Here is a 24,149-nt window from a genome sequence, read left to right on the forward strand (position 1 = left end):
TGTCTTCATCCATGCCTGCTCTGAGATGCTCCCCCACCCCTCCCTGTACCCGGGACCACTGCCCCCTGGTGTTTTCTTTCTCCTGCAAGTGTCCCCTGGATCCTGCTGCTTTCTGGAAGGCCGTCCTGGGCCACATCCTGTGCTCCTGTCCCTCCCCCGCAAAGACAACCAGAAGGACAAGGCTTGAACACGCCGATGCTCCTGCGTGTGGCTCCCCTGACCATCTGTTTTCCGTGAAGATGCCCCGCTCCCCATGTCTGTGTCCTGCGTGTATATGTCATGTCTCGTTTAGATTGTGAGCCCCCTGGGCAGGGATCCCTGTCTGCATACGTGTTCTGTGTGGCACACCCAGGTGTGCTAATAAACGTTCATCTTCAGAACAAGAGCCCCAGGTGTCTTGAGGAAGCTTTAGGATGGATGTCTGAGTAAGCCCGGTGGTGGCATTGGAGGCAGGGAGGGACTTCTGGGCAGGGCCCCCAGTTCCAAGAACCTGTTTCCCCTTTTCCTGTGTCCCTGAGCATGGGTGGGAAGGGGGCGGGTTCTGTCATTAACAAGGGTGAAGGCTCCAGCCCTGTGTCTCCGCTGCCACGCTGGCCATCAGGGCTGCTTGTCTGGAAGCGGGTGGGGGCGGGGGCCTCAAGAACAGACCGTAGTTCTCAGCCATTCCACTCGCAGACCGGACTGCCAGCTAGGGACGAGCAGCTCTTCTGTGCCTCAGTGAGCACTGGGTTGGGAGTCCTCACACCAGTGGGTGAGTCACTCGCCCTCCCTGCCGCCTCCTCTGCCTTTCCCTCCGCTTGGTTCCCACAGTAGGAAGGAAGCTTCCTGCTCTGACCGCCAGCTCCCTTGGCCTCTGCCCCTGAATCCCTGGTACAAACATGACTCTTCGGGAATTTCCCTGCCCTATTCCCCCATGGCCTGCCCACCCCTGACTGCCCCAGTACGATTCGGGGAACCACAGAGGCGGCCCATCCATCCCATCCCATTGTTACAAACGTCCCTTCTAGTCTCCCCCGCCCCCTGCTCCCCAGAGACCAAGGGGGAATCACAGGAAGTTGTGGGTGGGGTAATGCTAGGACTCCTAATACAGTGCTCTCTCTGACATTGAGGGGAGCCATGACACCCAGCTGTCCTTGGCAGTAGCTCCCTCCCTACTCACATGGAGACAGAGAACCTCAATTGTGCTATATAGCATCAGCACCCAATTTAACCAAACTTGAACTTTCCAGAAGGGACTGACTTCTGAGGGAGAGCACGTGAGTAGCAGAGCCAGGGACAGAGCCCATCCCCATTCCCCAGGGCAGCTCCCGCTCAGCTGGCAAGCAGTCATGGCTGCGGGTGCCATGTTTGACAAAGCAGAAAGGTAGGACCCTGAGTGCCTCAGGGTGGCCTGGGGGACTCATTGCCAAGCCTTTGCTCCAACCTAGAGTCCTCAGGTGAGAGCAGCAGGGGAGGAGGTACAGGGAAACAGACCAGACAGAGGGAGGAGACCTAAACTCACTAATGCCAGCAGTTACTGCAGGTGACCATGGCTGCATCTGCATCCTGCTTCTCCTGTGTCTAAGGTTTGCATGAAAAGGGCAGGGCGTGGTGGCTCACACCTGTAATCTCAGCTAATCTCAGCACTTTGGGATCCGAGGCGGGTGGATCACAAGGTCAGGAGTTCGAGACCAACCTGGCCAAGATGGTGAAACCCCGTCTCTATGAAAAAGTACAAAAATTATCTGGGTACAGTGGCAGGCACCTGTAATCCCAGCTACTTGGGAGGCTGAGACAGGAGAATTGCTTGAACCAGGTGGTGAAGGTTGTAGTGAGCCAAGATCACACCACTGCACTCCAGCCTGGGCAACAGAACAAGACTCTTGTCTGAAAAAAAAAAAAAAAGATTTGCATGAAAGGAAGGTAGACAAACACCTTGCATGAGGTATTGAGCTGCAGGATCAGCTCTAAATAAACCCAACTCCTTGGGCCAGGCATGGTGATTCATGCCTGTAATCCCAGCACTTTAGGAAGCTGAGGCAGGCAGATCACCTGAGGTCAGGAGTTCGAGACCAGCCTGGCCAACATGGTGAAACCCCATCTCTACTAAAAATACAAAAGTTAACCAGACATGGCAGTGCGCACCTATAATCCCAGCTACTCAGGAGGCTAAGGCAGGAGAATCACTTGAACTCGGGAGGCAAAGATTGCAGTGAGCCAAGATCGAGCCACTGCACTCCAGCCTAGGCAATAGAGCGAGACTTGTCTCAGAAAAAAATGAAATATAAATAAACGAATAAACACAACTCCTTGTGTATAGATGAAGAAGCTAAGGCTCAGGGGGATCATGATTTGCTCAAGATCACTTAGTCAATAGCAGAACTAGGCCTGGAAGACCTGCCTTCTGATTCTAGGTCTAGGGGTATTTTCCCTATGCCGTGATACAAGTGGCAGGTCAAGAAGACAGTCCCCAGTCAGCTGCAGCTCCCACCTGAGTGATCATCTCTCAAATGACTTTCTCCAACTTTCCAGACCCCTGGAGGGCCCCAACATGGGGAACTCTGGGAGAGACAAGGTCTTCAGCAGCCAGGCCCCAGACCCTCTTCCTCCTTGGGAAGGAGGCAGCCACCGATCTTCCCCACCCACCACCTCCTTCTGTCCATTCAAGGCCTTCACTCTCATTTGCAAGCTGACTGCCCAGATCCATGCCCAGCCTCCTCCTTAGCCAGGGCCTAGCCCTGTGTGCCAGCAGAACTGCTGGGCAGGGCCTGACCTTTTGGCCTGGTATGACATCAGCCCCTGTTGCCATGGTGACGGAGGCCTGGCAGGATCTTCTCAGGGGAGATGGGCCTCCATGCGTGAGGTTTTACAATTTTCTTCCTTTCTTTAAATCGTTATTTATTATTTTCCTGAACAACAAGGGGGGAAAGAAATGCCAAAACAGAGCAAAGAGACTAAAAAGGAGAAAGGAAAATGGAGCGAGAGAGATGGAGGGAGGCAAACCTAGAGTCACGGAGGGAGAGGCGGGGCAGTGCCAGTGAAAGAGGAGGGAAAGTTCAGCCCAGCTTGAGGGTGATTCAAAAACATACAGAATCTTCTGCAGAACCAAGCTGTGAGATTCCGCAAGATAGGAGAGCAGCCCCGAGGGGCAAAAGCCACCCCTGACGACAGCATTTGTTCCCAGAAAGACAGCACACAACAGTTAGCAGGGTTGGTCTGACACAGAGAGGGGGGCACATGGGCGGGGGCAGTGCCAGAGGGAGCCCAGGGTCCCCATAGCAGTGGGTTCCGGTGCTCCCAGGGCTTATAAATAAACAGGCACGTGGGAAACGCACATTCCTTCTCCAAGAAATAGAATTTATGTTTACAGCCAGTTATTTTTTTCTTCTCCCTAAAGAAAACATTACCATGTGGGGCCCCTGCCCCAACAGTGTCCCTGAGTGTCCTTGGCCCTGGCCCCCTCTTCCTGTTATTGCTTGGATGAGGAAGATCTGGCTCTGGGAATTGCAAAGCGAGGCCCCTCTCCTCACCCCCTCGGGGCAGTCCCTGGTGACGGAGTGGAGGTACAGAGTGCCAGTCCCGTGCCAGCCACCCTGGCCGTGCCCATTTAAGGGAAAGGAGAGTGCAAGCCGTGGGAGAGGTGCTGAGCTGCCTCCCAGAGCAGAGAGCCCCTCTCTGCGGTGCAGGAGGCCCTGGAGGCACGGTGGCTTCTTTTCAATTTGAGAGCTGGAAGGCTCAGGCTATGGGGAGGGGGAGGGGGGCGCTCTTTTTCCCAGCAAGATTCCAGGCACATGCTTAGAGAAGAGAACAGAATATAGGGTGGGGGTGACCCCTTGCCTTCTGTGCCCCATACAAATCTCAGGGGGCCGGGGAGGGAGGTATGTACGATCAGCCCTGGTGGAGGGGTGAGGGCAGCTTCGGTGTTGGGGCCTCCATCTGTTTCCCACTTCTGTCTCGAGCACCAAGCCCCTGCCCCCAGGCCAAGCCTTCTTCCCAAGGGCAGTCCACCCCAGAGGCAGCGGCTCCTGCCCTAGAAAGGGTGGGCCCAGAAGATCCAAACCCCAGAAGGTGGGAGGGTAGTGGGTGCCCTGCATCCAGACTCAGCAAGACGTGACGATTCTGTGGTCCTCAGTGACCCTGGTTCCAGAAGGAAGCTGGCTCCTGTGCTATCAGTGGCTCCATTGGGTACTGGACCCAGCCCAGACTTCTTGGTCTGACAATTGCCCACAGATCAGCCAGGGGGCAGTCAGTCCTCTTACTACCTAGGAGTGTCTGAAGATGAGCCCCGGGCCTGCCAGTGCCCGGCAGCTCGCCAAAAGTGGCCCCTCCATTGCCCCAAGTAGGGGCCCACCGATCCCGCAGGCCTACGCAGCCAAAGCTTCCCAGAGCCCCTCCTCTCAGAGTGGCCGACGCCCATCAGCCAAAACAGAGGCTCAAGTGCCCAGTCCTGGAGCGGCTTCCAGGGCGCGGAGGCTGTCCCCGGGGGCGCCCAGAGTCCGGGAGCCAGCGCCGCCTATGAGCAGGTCTTCCTCCTCCTCATCCTCAAAGGCGCGTGCTGGGCGCCGGGGCGGAGGCCGGGGCGTGGGCTCGTCGCGCTCCGCCATGCGCTCGACGGCGCCCTCGCCCACGAGGAACACGGTGTCCGCGACGCGCGGGGGCCCGGTAACGGGGTTGTGGTCGTAGGAGAAGACCCGCAGCGCGCGTAGCGGGTGCAGGTCGGGGAAGCCGCCTAGGCGGTTGCGGTCGAGGTCGAGGATGTGCAGGCGGCCCATGCGCAGCAGCGCGGGCGGGAACTCCTCGAAGCGGTTGCCGTAGAGCCAGAGGCCACGCAAGCCCGTCATGCGCGGCAGCTCGGCCGGCAGCGCGCGCAGCCGGTTGTCGCCCATCTGGAGCGACTGCAGCGCCACCAGGCGCAGCAGCGGCCGCGGGAAGCGCCGCAAGAAGTTGCCCTCGATCCAGAGGCAGCGCAGGCTCTGCAGCTGCGCGAAGTCCGCGGGCAGCGCCAGCAGCCGGTTGCCGCCCAGGTAGAGGCGCGTGAGGCGCGGCAGGCGGCACAGGCCGTCAGGCAGGCGCTCGAGTTTGTTGAAGTCCAGCGCCAGGATGCGCAGCTCGCGCAGCTCCTCGATCTCCTCGGGCAGCTCGCGCAGCCCCGTGCCGCTCACATACAGCTTCTGCAGGCGGCTCAGCGCGCACACGGCGCTGGGCAGCCGCCGCAGCCGCCGCCCGCTCAGCTCCAGCTGCTGCTCGCCGCTGCGCAACTGCTCCTCCGCGTCCGACGGCAGCTCATCCGGCGTGGACTCGGCGATGCCCATGGTCACGGGCCCCGGCCGGGGCCGCCAACACCGCCACCGCCACCGCCCGGCATCGCCCCGCCCCGGCCGCCCCACGGCCGCCCCGACGGGGCCGGAGCCGCGCCGGCCCCCGGGCCCCCCGCCCCGGCCTGCCCCCGCGCCGGGAGGGGGGCCGTGCCGGGCCGGGAGGAGGCGCCCGCTTGGGGCCCCGCCGCCGCGCGCCGCGCTCAGCCGCCCGCCCTCGGGCCTCCCCCGCTGCCTCCGCCGGAGGCCGACTGAATAGGGTTCGCGCTGACTCGCAGCTTAGCGACCCGTCGCCCTGGCAACCCCGACGCGCGTGCGGCTGCCAATGAGGCGGAGGGTGGGCGGGGCGGGGCGGGGCCAAGGCGCCACCCGAGCGGGGTCCCAGCGCCGGAGCCCGCCCCCTACCTGCCCATCCAGCCCACCGCAGAGCAAGCGCAAACCGAGGGATTCCCCTCGAGCCAAGCCTGGCCCTGAGACCCGACGCCGTTTGGTGTGCGCCCCAGAGCCGCGGGTCTAAGAGGGAGGAAACACCGGCTGTGGACCAAAGACTCTGAACTAGAGGCTCACAAGGAAGGGCTGAGGGGCGCGGTCACCGCCGGCCATTCACGTCCAGCGGCGTGCGGCCAGCCTCCCTACTGGGGTCACTTCAGTATAGTAACTCGAAACTGTTACTGTCCCGCCCTTTTCATGTCTGCTGGTTTTACCCGGACCCAAGACTTGGCCCCGCCCTGCCTAATTGCCCCACAGCTTCCTCATTGCTACACTCACACCCTTCTCCCCTGCCACGATCCCTCCACCGAAGCTCATGGTCTGTGTGTGGCTGCGGTGGACAGGGGACTGGGACACGTGAACGCCTCCGAGCCACCAATCATGACCACTCTCATTCCGTGTCTCCAGCCGTTCCCTCCTGCCCTCTCCCCTCACCTCCCATCCAGAGTCCTTCTGCCGGAGCTCCTGGCAGAAAAGGACGGGCTGCCACTGGCTTCGAGCCCACGTGTGCCCACACTATGCTGAAAGCATTGCGTTGGGTCCTTGGTACAGCCTATGAGGTAGACACCTTCATCACCCCGATTTTAAAGATGGAGAAACTGAGGCTCAGAGACAGGACTTGAACTGGGTCAATCTGAGCTGGGTGAAGTGCCCAAGGTCACCCAGCTGGTGAGCAGCTGGATTCGAAGCCAGGTTCGTGTGACTCGAGAGCCTGTGTTTCTAATCCGATATGAAAGATGAGAAAAGTGACCTGACGGGAATTAGGCGCCCTGCTTAAGGTCACACAATGCATAGAGGTTGCAGCTCGGGAGCTGAATTGTCAGGCTCCAAGCCTCCTGCATCCTGCCTTCTCTTGAACCCGGCTAGTGTGATCCATGTAACTGGCTGAATGGAGTGACCTCAGGACAGCATGCTGCCCTCTGGCCCACCTCCCCTGCCATCCCCACTGCAGGCAAGGAGGGAGGACAACCCAAGGGCAGAGAGCAGTTGCCAACGCAGTCCAAGGATGGGAGCCATCCCCACTGGAATGTAAACTGCCCAGGCAGGCAGGTTTGTGCATCTCCCTCCCTGCCGGCACAGGCTCTAGAGCATATAGTAGACAGTCAGTGAAAATTTTTATTTATTATTTATTTATTTATTTATCTTTTGACAAAGTTTTGCTCTTGTTGCCCAGATTGGAGTACAATGGCATTTTCTCGGCTCATTGCAACCTCCGCCTCCTGGATTCAAGTGATTCTCTTGCTTCAGCCTCCCACATAGCTGAGATTACAGGCACCTGTCACCTTGCCCGGCTAATTTTTGTGTTTTAGTAGGGACAAGGTTTCACCATGTTGGTCAGGCTGGTCTCAAACTTCTGACCTCAGGTGATCCACCCGCCTCAGCCTCCCAAAGTGCTGGGATTACAGGCATGAGCCACTGCACCTGGCTGAAAACTTTTAACATTAAAAAAAAGTGGAGGCAAACATTGCATACAGTTTTCACTGTACAGATCCTAAGTGTTCTCTTGGATTCATTCTGACAATGTACACACCCCTGTCCCATTTCCATCACCCCACGAGTTCGCTCAAGCCTCTTGCAGTCAATCCCCACCTCGAAGAGGCAACTGTGATCCTGACCTCTATCCTCATGGGTCAGTTTCACCTGTTCTTGAATCCCACACAAATGAAATTATTCAGCACATGCTTTTTTCAGATAATATGTATTTGTTGGATAAAAGAATGAAAGGGCAGAGCAATAGCAATTCTAATAAGGCAAGAGGTGTCAAGGGGCAGACAGGTGATGGGGGGGCACAGAGGCAGATGTTGCTCTGAGCCAGGAACCAGCCACGTACCTCCATCCTGGGAGAGACTGGCAAAACGAAAGCAGGAATCCAGGCCAAGGTAGAGGACCCAGGTGGAACCCAGACGCCAGACCTGAGGTATAGGAGTCTCAGCCCCAGCCAGAGGGGCTTCAGGCTCCTCCCAGATGTCGCTTAAGTTCCAATCCAGCTCTCTCCTTTCTACTCATTCAGGAGGACTTCTTGGAAGAGGTGAAACTTTTAGAGACCCAAAAGGTAGGGAATACCCAGCCAGGCTAATGGGATGAGGATGAGTCCCTCCCCCAACACCCAAGCAGTTTCACCGAGGGAATATTGGCTGTGCAGGTGGAGGCTCCGCAGCAGCCTCGCCACATGCTCAGGCTGGCACTCCGGCACCAGGCTGCCCTCTTGGGCTTCATCGGCATGGGCAGCACCACATGAGCCCACATGAGCCTCTCCACCCTGGTGCCAGCCCGGCAGGACTTCCTGGGGCTGAGAGCACGGAGGACCAGCCCTCTTGTTTCTCAGAGTCTTTTTCTTGCTCTCCGCAGATCCTGTACCTTCACCTCCCACCAGGCCCTTCTCAGTGGGTAAAGGTAAAATGTGCTGGCGTTCCGGGCCCACGCAGGCTGGCAGTGGGGCAATCATCATGATGAATCATGCTGGCACTGCAGGCACCAGGTCCTTGTTGAGGCGTAACTAATGAATTAGCTTCACCCCCAGCACGGGGCCTCTCAGCCTTTCCCCACTTCCCAGGAAGGCAGGAAACTGAGACCTGGGAGAGGGAAGCAGGGGAGGAGAGAGGGCTCTGTCAGCTCCAGGCAAGGGTCTCAGACCCTGGCCAGCCCTTCTGCCCCCGCACACGCTGCAAAAATGTCCAAAGTGCAGGTCCCCCGGGCCCCCAGAAACTGCCTCTCTGTTACTAATCATGAGCTGTAACTATGAATGCCCACCCCCAACTCTGTATTTTTTAAAATATAGGAAAATTACAACGCTGTGATAAACACCCCCATGCCCAGTACCCAGCACTGACAATTGTTCACATTTCATCATACTTGCTTTTAAGCCTATTTTCTTTTAAATAAAGGGAAGAAAACAGCACACATAGCATATGAGTCTCCTTTGTCCCTCTTTCCAATGTCCCCATAAGCACTACTGCCCCCACACCCTGACCCTGCCAAAGTCCCCTCTGGTTTCCCCTCCCTGCCTTGGGGCCAGGACCCCCCCTGGCTGCTAGGATTTGAATAAGATGATGGGATGTTAGCATCTTAGGTTCTTAGAAAACAAGAATTCAAACCAATTAGAGGCGATTACAAGACGGTGGCGCTGGGAGGGTGCTGAGCTCCTCTGGGAGGTCACAGGCTCTGTTCAATGTCTGCAAGAAGCTAGAGACCCTTGTTCCCGAAAAGTGCTGGGATGCAGAGACTCACCCAGTGGTGTGCACAATTCCCACAGGTTCACGGTCTCTTGGGTGTCTAGGCCAAGCCCTTCATTTGGCAAAAAAGGAAAGTGATGATGTCCTCACTTCATGGCCCACTCCCCTTACCTGCACCAGTCAGAACTTCGGTTCCGCCATCTTTCAGGTATTCATTCAGCAAACCCTAAGCACCCCCTTCTATGCCTAGGCACTGGGGCCTGCCATGAATGTGAACATAATAGACAACAATCCCTGCCTTTGTGGAACTTATATTCACGCGAGTGGAGATCATCAAAACACGTGTCAGGTCATGATCAGGCTATGGAAGAAATAAAGCAGGAAAAGAAAGGAGGAAGACTGGCCAGGCGTGGTGGCTCACACCTGTAATCCCAGCGCTTTGGCAGACCACTTGAAGCCAGGAGTTCAAGACTAACCTGGCCAACATGGTGAAAGTCCATCTCTGTTAATAAAAAGTTAAATTTACAAGAAAGAGAGAGGAAGACTGAGAAATGTGTGGAGGGTGGGGAGGGGCTGTCATTTAAAACTGAATGGCGAGAGCTGGGCACAGTGGCTCACGCCTGTAATCCTAGCACTTTGGGTGGCCGAGGCAGGCGGATCACGAGGTCAGGAGTTCGAGACCAGCCTGACCAACATGGTGAAACCTTGTCTCTACTAAAAATACAAAAAGTTAGCTGGGCGTGGTGATACATGCCTATAATCCCAGCTACTCGGAAGGCTGAGGCAAGAGAATCGCCTGAACCCAGGAGGTGGTTGCAGTGAACAGAGATCACACATTACACTCCAGCCTGGGCAAGAAGAGCGAAACTCTGTCTCAAAAAAAAAAAAAAAACTGAGTGGTTAAGGCCAGGTGTGCTGGCTCATGCCTGTAATCCCAGCACTTTGGAGGCCGAAGCTGGCAGATCACCTGAGGTCAGGAGTTCTAGGCCAGAATGACCAACATGGTGAAACCTTGTCTCTATTAAAAATACAAAAATTAGCTGGGTGTGGCAGTGGGTGCCTGTAATCCCAGCTACTTGGGAGGCTGAGGCAGAAGAATTGCTTGAACCTGGGAGGTGGAGTTTGCAGTGAGCCGAGATTGCACCACTGCACTCCAGCCTGGGTGACAGAATGAGACTCCGTCTCAAAACAAAAACAAAAACAAAAAAGCCTGAGGGGTCAGAGCAGGCTTCATTGAGACCATGGCATTGAGCAAAGATGAGAGGAGATGAGGGAGCAAGCCACACAGATGTCTGGGGGCAGGATAGTGGAGATGGCAGTGCCAAGCCCCTGTGGCAAAAGTGTGCCTGGGCCTTTGGGAGCAACGAGGGGCCCAGCCCAGGGAGCCGGGGAAGCATGGTGGCCAAGGAGATCAGAGAGAGAAAGTAAGGACGGGGCAGGACGAGGAGGGCCCGTGTCCTTCGTGAGGACTTTGGCTTTGACTCTGGGTGAGAGGTCACTGGGGAATTTTGCACAGAGGATACACATTTAACAGGATCGCTTTGGCTGCAGCTGCAGGAAAGGGGTGTGTGTGTGTGTGTGTGTGTGTGTGTGTTGGGGAAAGGAGTTTGTGCAACTTTAACCCCTCTCCTCGTGGTCCTCTCCCTCAGGACAATGATAGCTGTCATTTACTGAGCACCTACAGGTTGTCAAATTTATTCTTCACAACAGCTCTGCCAGGCAGGTACTGTATTCCCCACCACCCTCCCACTCTACAGATGGAGAAACAGATTCACAGAGGTTAAGTAGTTTGAGTTTCAACGTGGTTAAGCAGCTACTGCCAAGCTACAAGGTCACGCAGCCGGTAAGGGGCAGAGCCAGGATTCGAACCCAGACCATCTTATTGCAAAGCCCGGGCTTTGCCCACCACGTCTCATTGACTCTGTCGGCTGGGAGAAATTAGAGAAACCACCCCAGGTGCTCAGATGCTTGCCCCCATCCTGCAAAGAGCAAAAAGATTTCTAGGGGTGGCCAGGCATGGTGGCTCTTGCTTGTAATCTCAGCACTCTGGGAGGCCGAGGTAGGTGGATCACAAGGTCAGGAGTGTGAGACCAGCCTGGCCAACATGGGGACACCCCATCTCTAATAAAAATACAAAAATTAGCTAGACGCGGTGGCAGGTGCCTGTAATCCCAGCTACTTGGGAGGCTGAGGCAGGAGAATTGCTTGAACCTGGGAGACTGAGGTTGCAGTGAGCCTGGATTGTGCCACTGTACTCCAGCCTGGGCAACAGAGCTAGACTACATCTCAAAAAAAAAAAAAAAGAGATTTCTAGAGGTGCCCTCCTCAGAGATTTTGATGTTGCCAGGGAGGACAAGAGCGGCTAAGAGCCACACTACTTCCCTTTCCCATCCCAGGCCCCAGGGCTCATATGTTTGCCTAACTAAAGGGTATCCTGAAATCCACAGGGCAAGCCTAGGAACCCCAAATCAGGTTCCAGAAGACAGATCAAAGAGGGCCCCAGCCCAGCACTTTGGGAAGCCGAGGTGGGTGGATCACGAGGTCAAGAGATCGAGACCATCCTGGTCAACATGGTGAAACTCCGTCTCTACTAAAAATACAAAAAATTAGCTGGGCACGGTGGCGCGTGCCTGTAATCCCAGCTACTCAGGAGGCTGAGGCAGGAGAATTGCCTGAACCCAGGAGGCGGAGGTTGCGGTGAGCCGAGATCGCGCCATTGCACTCCAGCCTGGGTAACAAGCGCGAAACTCGGTCTCAAAAAAAAAAAAAAAAAAGAGGGCCCCAGGTCCTGGGCTATCCTAGGCCTATGATCTGGGCTCAGGGTTTATCTGATAGCAAACTCCAGGCAGTCTCTGGCCCACCATTGGCCTGAGCCCATCAGTGGATAGCCAAATGCACCAGGCTGGCTCAGCCACTGCCACCTACTCCTCCCACCCTGCCTAAGAAACCAGAGCCCAGGCATAGCCCGGGGATCATATTTACCTGGAACCCTAGCTCTGCAAGTTACCTGCCTGAACTATTGAAAGCTGAGAGTCCTCTCAGGTCCCCCTGAGAGACACCAGAGCTGGAGCAACAGAGGTCATGGGAGTGTGAGGAAGGGGAGAAGCTGACTGGTGCCCAAGGCCACGCCTCCATGTTGTGGATGGAAATCTGACCATCCTAACGGGTTCTGTTAGGCCACGATGCTACAAAGTGGACAGGATGACTCCTTCCTCCTGGGAGGAACGCTGGGGTCATGGCTGGCAGCAGCTCTTTATGTTAATACCTTCTTGGATCTGTGACCAAATGCAAATCAGATCATCTGCTCCAAGAATATAGATCCAGGTCCCAACCAACACTACCAAGGGCTTGTCTGGCCCGGTCCCTCTGTGGCAGAGGCTACTGAGAGTGAGGAACTTCAGTGCCCCTCTTCTTCCTGAGCCCTCAGTAAAACTAGTTTTCCTAACCCAGAGGATAAGACCCTGGGACGAGCGCTGGGCGAATAGACGTGGGCAGAAGTGAAACATGCCACATCAGTGCACAGCCCTCCACTCCCTATCTACTGTGATGTTAAGGATGGAATGGATCCCGGATCTCTGAGTCACCACTGGGAGATGTGGTAACCTGACCAGCTTCTTTCTACCCCAGGACCTTTGGACACGCCAGTGCCTCTGCATGGAATCCTCTTCTTCCCACTCTGCCTGGCTCATACTACTCATCCTTATGGTCTCAGCTGAAACCTCCTGATATGGTGTGGATGTTGTCCCCTTCACATCTCATGTTGAAATGTGATTCCTGGCTGGGCACGGCAGTTCACGCCTGTAATCCCAGCAATTTAGGAGGCCAAGACGGGCAGATCATCTGAGGTCAGAAGTTCAAGAACAGACTGGCCAACGTGGTGAAACCGTGTCTCTACTAAAAGGACAAAAATTAGCCAGGCATGGTGGTGCACGCTTGCAATCCCAGCTATTCTGGAGGCTGAGGCAAGAGAATTGCTTGAACCCGGGAGGTAGAGGTTGCAGTGAGCCGAGATCACACCATTCCACTCCACCCAGCCTGGGCAACAAGAGCAAAACTCCATCTCAAAAAAAGAAAAAGAAGAAAATATGTAATGCCCGGTGCTGGTCATGGAGCCTAGTGGAGGTATTAGGGTCACGGAGGCAGATCCCTCATGAATGGCTTAGCACTGTCCCCTTGGTGTTGAGTGAATTCTTGCTCAGCTCACTCAAGATCTGGTTGTTTAGGAGTCTGGGACCTTCCCCTCCTGTCTCTTGTTCCCTCTCTCACCAACTGATAATGCCCCTCCCTTTTAGCTTCTGCTAGGACTGTAAACTCCCTGAAGCCCTCACCAGGTGCAGATACGGCACCATGCTTCCTGGGCAGCCTGTAGAACCATGAGTCAAAATAAACGTCTTTTCTTTTCTTTCTTTTTTCTTTTTCTTTGAGATGGAGGTTTCACTCTTATTGCCCAGGCTTGAGTGCAATGGAGCAGTCTCAGCTCACTGCAAGCTCCACCTCCCGGGTTCAAGTGATTATCCTGCCTCAGCCTCCTGAGTAGCTGGGACTACAGGCATACGCCACCATACCTGGCTAATTTTACTATTTTTAGTAGAGATGGGGTTTCACCATGTTGACCAGGCTGGTCTTGAACTCCTGACCTCAGATGACACACCCTCCTCGGCCTCCCAGAGTGCTGGGATTACAGGCGTGAGCCAACATGCTCGGCCTGTCTTTTCTTTTCTTCTTTTTTTTTTTTTTGAGATGGAGTTTTGCTCTTGTTACCCAGGCTGGAGTGCAATGGCTCGATCTCGGCTCACCGCAATCTCCGCCTCCTGGTTCAAGCAATTCTCCTGCCTCAGCCTCCCGAGTAGCTGGGACTACAGGCATGCGCCACCATGCCCGGCTAATTTTTGTATTTTTACTAGAGACGGGGTTTCACCATGTTGACCAGGATGGTCTCGATCTCTTGACCTTGTGATCCACCCGCCTCGGCCTCCCAAAGTGATGGGATTACAGGCGTGAGCCACCGCACCCGGCCCTGTCTTTTCTTTATAAATTACCCAGCATCAGGTATTTCTTCATAGCAATGCCAGAACAGACTAACACACTTCCCTTCCAGGACCTTCCAGAGCATGTCAAGCCCCTGTTATAGATGCTTGAGCGCCCACATTTCTCCTTCAAAGTACTTATTCCAATCATACTAAATAAATAATAACTGTGAAAGATTTGCTCGAAGTCTGTTTCCAATGTACTAAGATGTGAGCTCCATAAAGACCAGATCAGAACCAATGCTGTGTGGAGCCATTATTGGAACCTTCAGGCAAAGGAAAAATCAGTAACACTAATCTCATCTTTTTTTTTGTTTTTTTTGAGATGGAGTTTTGCTCTTTGTTGCTCAGGCTGGAGTGCAGCAGCGCGATCTCAGCTCACTGCAACCTCTGCCTTCCGGGTTCAATCGATTCTCCGGCCTCAGCCTTCCAGGTAGCTGGGATTACAAGGTGCCTACCACCACACCCAGCTAATTTTTGTATTTTTAGTAGAGATGGGGTTTCCTCGTGTTGGCCAGGCTGGTCACGAACTCCTGACCTTGTGGTCCACCCGCCTCGGCCTCCCAAAGTGCTGGGATTACAGACGTGAGCCACCGTGTCTGGCCTACAAATCTCATCTTTATTTAAAATTTTGATTTTTGTTCATCATGGATTTTTGGCAATAATTTTTACTTTTACAATGATTGCATCAAACTATTACTTAATTATGGAGACAATGTTTTTGGCACTTCTTGCTCCCCTCACCCTAGTCTTAGCTCTGGATTGGGCAAAATCATCCTTCTTAGAAGGATTATCACAAAGAATCAGTGACAGCGTATGGGAGCTGAGTGCTGTCATTTTGAGATACTAACTTATTCCACTGTAGACAATTTCTTATATCCATTGACTTGCATTCATATGCTAAGTTGGTTTCCTATATTCCCTGCTCTCCAGGGGAACCCAGAACAAAGCGTCAAATCCTTGGCTTTGAGTTGCAAAAGAGGCTTTGAAATCCAGAGCTGAGACTATACCCTTACAAGAACCGGGTTTTGAAAGAGAAATCGTTTGTGCAGAGCCAAAAAAGCTTGGCTTTGAACTTCGAGAGCGGAGAGCTGATGCCATAAGCCCTGGAGAGGGGAAGGATGCGTCATCCCAGAAAATACCACCCAAAAGGAAATTAAGGCTCAAGCAGCAGGTGGGGAGAAGGGGCAAGCAGCACCCCTAAACACAGATGCCAGACCTAAAATGAGTCATCAGCCCCATCTGAGTGGATGGCATTAAAAAAGGTATATACCCCCTGGGGTGGCATTAGAAAAGGCATATACCCCCATGTATATTTGGGGGACACCAGGGCAGCAGGGACCCACCTGCACTTCCCTTACCAGGTGTGGCCTGAGGATGTAACAGGCCTCCCACTGAGGAAGGAGACCCAGGCATCTGGGGTCAGCTGCCCCCTCGACTTCCACAATGCATTTCAGTAGAAGAAAAGACTGGCCAACTGGCACCTCCTGAATTTACCTTCCTGTAAATAACACGCTTGGTATCGGGGAAACTCTCCGGAAGACACTGTTTTTACTTAAAACAAGATCAAACCTCCATCCAGAGACCAGAACCTTTTCACATGTGATTCCTAAAACTGTAAACCGGAAACCCTTTTCATACGTAATTTCTAAAGCTGCAAAACCCAGAAACCTTTTCACATGTGATTCCTAAAGCTGTAAATCCAAAACCCTTTCAATCATGATTTCTAAGGCTATAAACCTAAAATTCCTCTATGTGTAATATCTGGAGTGTAAGCCTTTATAATGACAGAACCTTCCTTTGTTAGATGAGCTGGGTAATTTGGAACCATCGCCCGGCTCCCGGCCATAATAATAATAATAATAATAAACTCCTTCCTTCCCCATTCGGTGTTCGAGAGCTCTGTTTCCCACAGCCGCTCCTGCTACACCACAAGTCACTCTACCTGTATGGAGAGGCCTCAGTAGTAGACACAGAGGTGAACTCACAAGGGGAAGCATCCAGAAGTTTCCACACCTGCAAGACAGACACAGGTGTAGCCGAGATCAGGCTGGGGGAGTCCACATCTTTGCTAAATCCAGACTAATAAACCAAAATACACTATTTTTTTTTGTCACCCAGGCTAGAGTGCAATGGTATGAACTCAGCTCACTGCAACCTCTGCCTCTCAGGTTCAAGGATTCTCCTGCCTCAGACTCCCAAGTAGCTGGGATTACAGGTATATGCCACCATGTCCAGCTAATTTTTGTATTTTCAGTAGAGACAGGGTTTTGCCATATTGGTCAGGCTGATCTCGAACTCTTGACCTCAGGTGATCCACCTGCCTTGGGCACCTGAAGTGCTGGGATTACAGGCGTGAGCCACAGTGCCCGGCCCCCAGATACACCTTTGAGCTCTTGAGTATGGCTTATGAAGTTCCTACTCACATATACCTGCTTTGTTCTGGCTATACACATCATGCCATGTACAGTGGGGCCATATCTAAAGGTTCCTTTTGACACCAGGATCCTACACTGGAGTTAAGGCATCTCAAGGAACGGCACCTTTGATCCATGTTCCATAAAGGGTCTTTACAGGCCGACAGCAAACTCCCTAGGTGTGTGTAAGGTCTTTTAGGCTGACTGACGGTGCCATGGACGCTATGGCGATCCCCATGACCTGCACGTACACCTCTGGAGGGCTTTCCGGAATTAGAAAACCTGAAGTAACTGGAAGACCATGAAAAGTGGAAGAAAGATCAACCCCTGCGGAGCCTAACTAACTTGAGACATTCTCCAATTGTTTCTTATTCTGGCCTCAATTGATAAGGCCACTGGACTTTGTAATTGACCTTGGTCAACCTCATGACTCCAGACCTTACGGCCCCCTCCCAGCTTGCAAACCTACAACCCCCTCTCAGCTTGCAAAAAACCACCCTAAACTGTAACTTCTGTAACTTTCCACTGCCTACCCCAAACCTGTAACACCAACTCCTATCCCACCACCCTCTGCTGACTCTCTTTTCGGACTCAGCCCACCCGCACCCAGGTGAATAAACAGTCATGTTGCTCACACAAAGCCTGTTCGGGGGGGTCTCTTCATTCAGAGTACGAGTTTTAACAGTGTGTAGAAGCGCCTACAGCCCCCTGCTCACAGAAAGCACCCCACAAATGCCCTTTTTAGTGATGGGAACCCTAGTGGGAAGGACATTTGAATTCTTTGGGCCTCCCAGCCTCTGAAGCCCCTGGCTATGCTGGAGAATCCACCTTCCTTTCAAAACAGAACCCACTCTCCTCCCAAGCAGCTGAGAACACTGGAAGCTCACTTTCCCAGCATCCCTTGCAAGTGGGGTGGAAGCCTGTGACCTGGAAGTCGCCCCCAGATACACCCACGTCAGATTGGAATGGGAAATGAGGACTGCTGAGCAGAAGGGATCATGCAGATCCCTCCTGAGGGTGGCAGGGGCTGTGGCCAAGAAGCAGCGGTGGGGAGGCCTGGGAGCTTTGTGGGCCCAGGGCCATGGGGTGGTTTTCTCTGTGGTTCCTGGCTGGGTGGGTGCTAAGTTTTATTCTCAGGTCCACTTGACAATTCTGTGAGTGACCAAGTCCTTTTAATAAATTCCTTGGCCAGGCACAGAGGCTCACACCTGTAATCCCAACACGTAGAGGGACTGAGGTGGGCAGATCACCTAAGGTCGGGAGTTCAAGACCAGCTTGACCAACATGGAGAAACTCCGTCTCTACTGAAAACACAAAATTAGCCAGGCCTGGTGGCACATGCCTGTAATCCCAGCTACTTGGGAGGCTGAGGCAGGAGAATTGCTTGAACCCAGGAGGTGGAAGTTGCAGTGAGCCGAGATCGCACCATTGCACTCCAGCCTGGGCAACAAGAGCAAAACTCTGTCTAAAAGAAAAAAAAAAATTCCTTTCTGCTTAAATTAGCCAGATCTGGTTTCTGTTGCTTGCAATGAACTCTGGCTGATAGCCTCCATGGTCAAAACTCATCAGCCTGTGACCACTCAGGGAGACGGATGATCACTCTCCTCCTGCCTCCACTTCCACTGTCCTACCAGGAGCCTCACTCTACCCAATGCAGTTCTGTGCTCAGGAGGCAGTTTGCCGTGTTCTCCAATGCCAGCCCTCACCCCCAGTGCCAGAGCCCACCAGGAGAACATGGCTCTGCTGCAAGGCCATCTGACCAGAAGGACCACACCTTGTCATCAGGCCCCTTAGGAGGCTGCTTGGCCCAAGGGCTCACATAGCCTTTCCTGAGCACAGCTCCTTCAGCGTCTCACCCAAGCCTCGGCCAGATGAACGACACACACACCTTCCCGCCCTGGCTTTCTGGGACACTAAAGACACACACTCACATGCTCTCCATCCTCACACTCTCACACACTCACACACATGCATTCTCACACACTCTCACGTCCACTCACACATACACTCACACACCCCCACACATACACACATACACTCACACATACACACACTCATACACACTCCACACTCATACACACACATACATTCACACTCACATACACACATACACTCACATATACACACACTCATACACACTCCACACTCATACACTCACACTCATACACACTCCACACTCATACACACACATACATTCACACTCACATACACACATACACTCACACATACACACACTCATACACATTCCACACTCATACACTCACACATACACTCATACACACTCCACACTCATACACACACCCACACATACACATGCATTCACACTCACATACACACATATACTCTCACACATACACACTCATTTACACCACACACTCAAACACCCCCACACATACACACATATACACTCACACATACACATTCACATACACACTCATACACACTTCACACACACACCCCATACATACACACATATATATACACACATATACATTCACACTCACATACACACATATACTCACACATACACTCATACACACTCCACATTCACACACCCACATATACAGATATACACACACATATACACTCACATACACATACACACTATTCACTCATGTACACTCATACACTCATACTCCAACAACACGTATACTTACACCCACACAGAGACACGTACACAGACACACACTCATAATTATACACTCATACACATATTCATATCCCACACTAACACAAACCTACACACACATACACTCACACACGCACTCATATGCCCACACTCACACACACATACACTCAAGTATACTCACATATTCTTACACACTCACATCCACAGTCATACATACACACACACACACAGACATACACACATATACATTCATATTCACTCATACACATTCATATACTCACACTCTAACACACAGGCACACATACACACTTACACTCACACATACACATAATCTTACATTCATACACTCATATACCCACACACTCCAACACACACCCACACATATACACACACACAGACACGTACACACAGACACACACTCGTATGCCCACACACTCACACTCACACACCTACACATGCACACATACACACAATCATTACACACACACTGCTTACATATACACTTACACATACAACTCTCACATTCACACACACTCATATACTCACACTCTCAGACACATATACTCAGTCCCACACTCATGCACTTACACTAATGCTCTCACACACGTATGCTCACACACCCATTCACATATTCACACACACTATCACACAAACACGTAACGTTCACATTCTCACACAAGTACACTAATTTCTTTAGCAAAAGAAAACAAAGCTCATACTTATCACTGCCTGGCTCTCTCAGGAAGTTTCCAGACCCCATTCCTGCCCATCCGAGACCCCCAGGGAAGTGATCGGGTGGGGGCGGGCCTGGGATTCAGAAGAGAGTGCAAGCGTGCTCACGGAGCCGGCACCACATGGCTTCGGGCAGGTCGCCTCACCTCTGGTCAGGGTGACCAGCCCATCACAAAGGTCCTGGGCAGAGCCCATCTGCAGCAGCATGGGGAGGAAGCAAGGCATGGTAGGATGTCCCTCAGGCCCTGCCAGCCCCCTCTGACCCTTCAACAGGGGCCCTCAGTGGGGGCTCCTGTGTCTGAAATTCATCCTCTGCCCTTGCATACTTGCTTGTTCCGGGAACAGTTCCTCGGGAATGGGGGGCCCTCCAGATGGTCAGAGAGGAGACCGGGGAACCAATTCAGAGCCTCACACACCATCTGTCTGGGTGTACCATACCCCCCCGTCCTCAGCCTCCCCACGCAGGGCCTCCCGCCACCCCCAGCCCTCCAGTTCCCAAAGACAGATGCCTCTAACCGCCCCACTCCCAGGAGCCCTGTGTTCCCAGCTGGACAGCTGTCAAGCCCACGAGCCAGTGATGCTGCCTGCCACCACGTGACCCAGGCCAGATGGCACCTGTCAACATCAGCCGCCACCAGGCCATGACGGACGAACAGCAGCCTCACACATGTCCACACGCGTCACAAGCCCGGCCTGATCTCATGGCGCGCAGCACCCGCCCCACCTGCTGTCCCGCCAGCCCTCTGGGCTCCACACTCCCACACCAATGCCGTCAGCACCCCACCCACCTGCGTCCCCAAACTTCCCCCAGAGGGAGGCCCCTCTGTGTTCTCGCTGGAAAGGTGAGGGCCCACGAATATTCTCAGCACCCGCAGGCTGTGGGGGCTTAATGAAGGTTAATCATCATCCCTGACATCTCAGCAACTTTAAAAAAATATCCACTGGGGAGGGGGCAGGAAGCTTCCGGCAGCAGCTGCAATAGTCACCCCCTGGAAGGAGTGACTCTGTGAACACCCAAAGCCTGGTTACCAGGTGAGGGGAGAAGCAGGCAGCTGCCAGGAGAGCCTGGCAGAAGTTGGTCTTAGGAACGGAGTGTTAAGTGGGGTTAGCCCCCTCGAGGGCAGCCACGGCCTTCCAGGTCAGGCTATGTGGGTGATCACCCACCTGTGATAGAGAGGAGGCCTTCTTTCAGGAAAGGGATTTGTTTTGTTTTTTTTGAGACAGGGTCTCACTGTGTCACCCAGGCTGGAGTGCAGTGGCGTGAACATAGCTCACTACAGCCTCAACCTCCTGGGCTCAAGCTCTCCTCCCACTTCAGCCTCCCGAGTAGCTGGGACTACAGGCACATGTCACCACACCCAGCTAATTCTCTCTCTTTTTTTTTTTTTTTGTGACACCCAGGCTGGAGTGCAATGGCACAATCTCGGCTCACTGCAACCTCCACCTCCCAGGTTCAAGCAATTCTCCTGCCTCAGCCTCCCAAGTAGCTGGGACTACAGGCGCCCACCACCACGCCTGGCTAACTTTTGTATTTTTAGTGGAGACATGGTTTCACCATATTGGTCAGGCTGGTCTCAAACTCCTGACCTTGTGATCTGCCTGCCTTGGCCTCCCAAAGTGCTGGGATTACAAGTATGAGCCACCACACCTGGCCAAAATGTTATGTCTTCTTTTTTTTTTTTTTTTTTTGAGATGGAGTCTCACTGTGTTGCCAGGCTGGAGTGCAGTGTCGCGATCTCGGCTCACTGGGATTACAGGTGTGAGCCACCGCACCCCCAGCTAATTCTTTAATTTTTTGTAAAGACCGTCTCACTTTGTTTCCCAGGCTGGTCTCGAACTCCTGAGCTCAAGTGATCCTCCAGCCTCAGCCTCCCAAAGTGCTGTGATTACAGGCATAAGCCACCTAGCTCGGCCTCAGGGAAGGGTCTTGAGGGGGCCTACCCAGGGCCAAGCAGGAGACAGAGGCCAGATCCTGTGACAAGCTGCAGTGTGGCCTTGACCAAGTCTCTACCTCCGTCTCGGCCTCTGTTTCCTCCGCCCTAGCATCGGGCAGCTTCTATTTGTGTGTACTCTGTGCATGTTGGATTTCATCCAGAAGGCAGCTGCTGCTATTAGCTGAAGCTCAGAATGGGTAGGTGACAACTGGAGGTCACAGAAGGCTTGGGTGACTGGCTGATGGTAGGGAGCCGCCTTGGGTTGTGGAGAGCTGGCATTTGAACCCAGGCAGTCGGATTCCAGGGCTCAGGCCTGTGACGGGTATGCTCTGCTGACTGCCTAGGCCTGGAGGGGAAAGAGCTCTGGCTGATGCTGTCTGGGAGCAAAGGGGATGAGGCCACTGAAAATGAAGCCATGAGGTCAGCGCCCCTGGCCTGCTCCTCTGGGCCATCCCTTAGGGACTAACTGCCTCACATATCTTCCAAACTCTCATGCTGAGAGACCGGAACTCTCCCACTCTCCCCTGACAGCACAGAGCAGGAGAAGGAAGCCACACAGCAGGATGTCTCTTCAACAGGGATGGCATCCCGAGGAACCACCAGGTAGAAAGTGTCCCCTCCTCCTGTCCTGGGGACATGGAATTTCCCAGCACTGACTCTAACCTGGTCTTGGTGCCTACCAGGGGCCAAGGCTGGAAAGTAGAGGCCCTTAGGGCACTGCAGGGAAGCTTCATGAGGCTGGTCAGAGGCTGGGCTCCGTGCAAGGGTAGACCAAGGGGCTCACACAGAGAGGAACGGCGCATCCTGGGGTAAAGCAGTGGTCCCTAAGGGCCGCGGCCATGGCAGCTGGACAGGTGGGTGTGGAAAGCAGGAGCCGACCACACGGACTCGGGAGGCTGGGCCACTGACATCCTAGTGTTAAGGTGGGTGATGCCCAGAAGCCCACATTTGCCATAGCCATTCATTCATTCATTCATCTGCTATTTACTGAGCACCTCCATATGTGCCAGGCACCATCCTGGGCTTTGGACTTTCAGTGTGACGAAGGTATACATGGTCTGCCCCTTTGTTGGGCCTCATAATTGAGGGGGGCTCCTTAGCATGGCCTTCAAGATCCCCCAAAATCTGACCAGCCTGCCCTCTCTGCTGCAGTGCCTCATGGTTTCTCCCCCTGCCCTGGTCAAGCTGCTGCCTGGTGCAGGATGAGGGAGGTGGGAGATGATGGAAAGAGGGTGTGATCAGGCTCCGGTGTCCCCGGCACCATACTCCCCACCCCCAGGTAGAGGAAGGATGGGCAGGAAACATGAGCTGTAAAAGGATACTCGGAGGAGAAGAAACGAAGACGTGAAATAGAGATGAGGTGCAGTGTGTGTGTGTGTGTGTGTGTGGTGTGTGTTGTGTGTGTGTTGTGTGTGTCTGTCTGTCTGTTCTGTAAGTCTCTGTAAATCTGTTCTTGTGTCTCTGTGTCCAGCATGGTGGCTCATGTCTTTAATCTCAGCACTTTGGGAGGCCGAGGTGGGAGGATCGCTTGAGCCCAGGAGTCTGAGACCAGCCTTGGCAACATAGCAAGACCCCATCTTTACAACAAACATGAAAAATTAGTTGGGCCTGATGGTGTGCACCTGTAGACGCAGATACTCAGGAGGCTGAGATGAGAGGGTCACTTGAGCCCAGGGGGTTGAGGCTGCAGAGAGCCATGGTCACGCCACTGCACTCCAGCCTGGGTGACAGAGGGAGACCCTGTCTCAAAAACAAACAGCAACCCTGAGACCAGCTGGCTGAGGGCTTAGCCTCCGGGCATCTGGGGCTGGATGCTACCTCCAGTCCAGCCTTCCTGGTCTAGATGCTTGGGGATATTCTCAAAGCACCGGGGACTTGGTAATTTCTAAGAAAAAAGGTTTAATTGGCTCACAGCTCTGCAGGTTGTATAGGAAGTTAGCACCAGCATCTGCTTCTGGGTGTAATAACCTACCCTGGGCTAGCATCACTGACTCCATCTTAGCTGTGAACTCCAACCTAGCTTCCCCCTCCCTATCACGGCCCCTCTGGGTGCGTAACTGGGCCACACTGACGCTGTGCTTATGTCACGCTGACGCTGTGCTTATCGCACCATATAACCAATGTAACTGTGTCCTGCTTGGCAGGCACACCTGCTGTTGTGTATAACTCGCTCTGAACGCCCCTTGGGGATTGTTTGGAAATGCCCTTAGCAACCAACAGTCCTGGGAACCTCTTCCCCCCTGGTTACCAGCTAACTTGCCTGTTCTGCTTCTGTAAAATTCTGCTTCAGCTAGGCTCCCCCTCCCCTACCTAAATCAAGGTATAAAGGGAAGTCAAGCCCTTTCCTCGGGCCGAGAGAACTTTGAGCATTAGCTGTCTCTCGGTCGCTGGCTAATTAAAAGGACTCTTAATTTGAAACTCAGTGTGTGGCGCATTCCTTCTAACTCGCTGGGA

At 53.6% G+C, this 24,149-nt stretch overlaps 1 protein-coding gene and 1 long non-coding RNA gene across 3 annotated transcripts; both read right to left on the reverse strand.

Moving 5' to 3' along the window:
- Window positions 1–2,877: 2,877 nt before the first annotated feature.
- On the reverse strand, window positions 2,878–5,547 carry LRRC10B (leucine rich repeat containing 10B). Its single transcript, XM_012454296.3, has one exon. The coding sequence runs from the start codon at window positions 5,289–5,291 to the stop codon at window positions 4,413–4,415; it is 879 nt and encodes a 292-aa protein (XP_012309719.1). The 5' UTR covers window positions 5,292–5,547; the 3' UTR covers window positions 2,878–4,412.
- A 1,919-nt stretch (window positions 5,548–7,466) lies between these two features.
- On the reverse strand, window positions 7,467–19,995 carry LOC135270167 (uncharacterized). Of its 2 annotated transcripts, none has more exons than XR_010338395.1 (3): window positions 19,908–19,995; window positions 15,929–15,999; window positions 7,467–8,356 (listed from the first exon to the last, which is right to left on the reverse strand). It is a non-coding gene; the product is annotated as an uncharacterized LOC135270167 (long non-coding RNA). The 2 variants fall into 2 exon arrangements; XR_010338394.1 differs by lacking the exon at window positions 19,908–19,995 and adding an exon at window positions 16,416–16,585.
- Window positions 19,996–24,149: the final 4,154 nt, after the last annotated feature.

This window comes from Aotus nancymaae, unplaced genomic scaffold, assembly GCF_030222135.1.
Source record: "Aotus nancymaae isolate 86718 unplaced genomic scaffold, 86718_ANA_hifiasm-v0.15.2.pri h1tg000059l, whole genome shotgun sequence".
NCBI lineage: Eukaryota > Metazoa > Chordata > Mammalia > Primates > Aotidae > Aotus > Aotus nancymaae.

What these genes read in the sequence shown, in the direction of transcription:
- LRRC10B (XM_012454296.3), bottom strand. Translation starts at nt 5,291, where the DNA reads ATGGGCATCGCCGAGTCCACGCCGGATGAGCTGCCGTCGGACGCGGAG.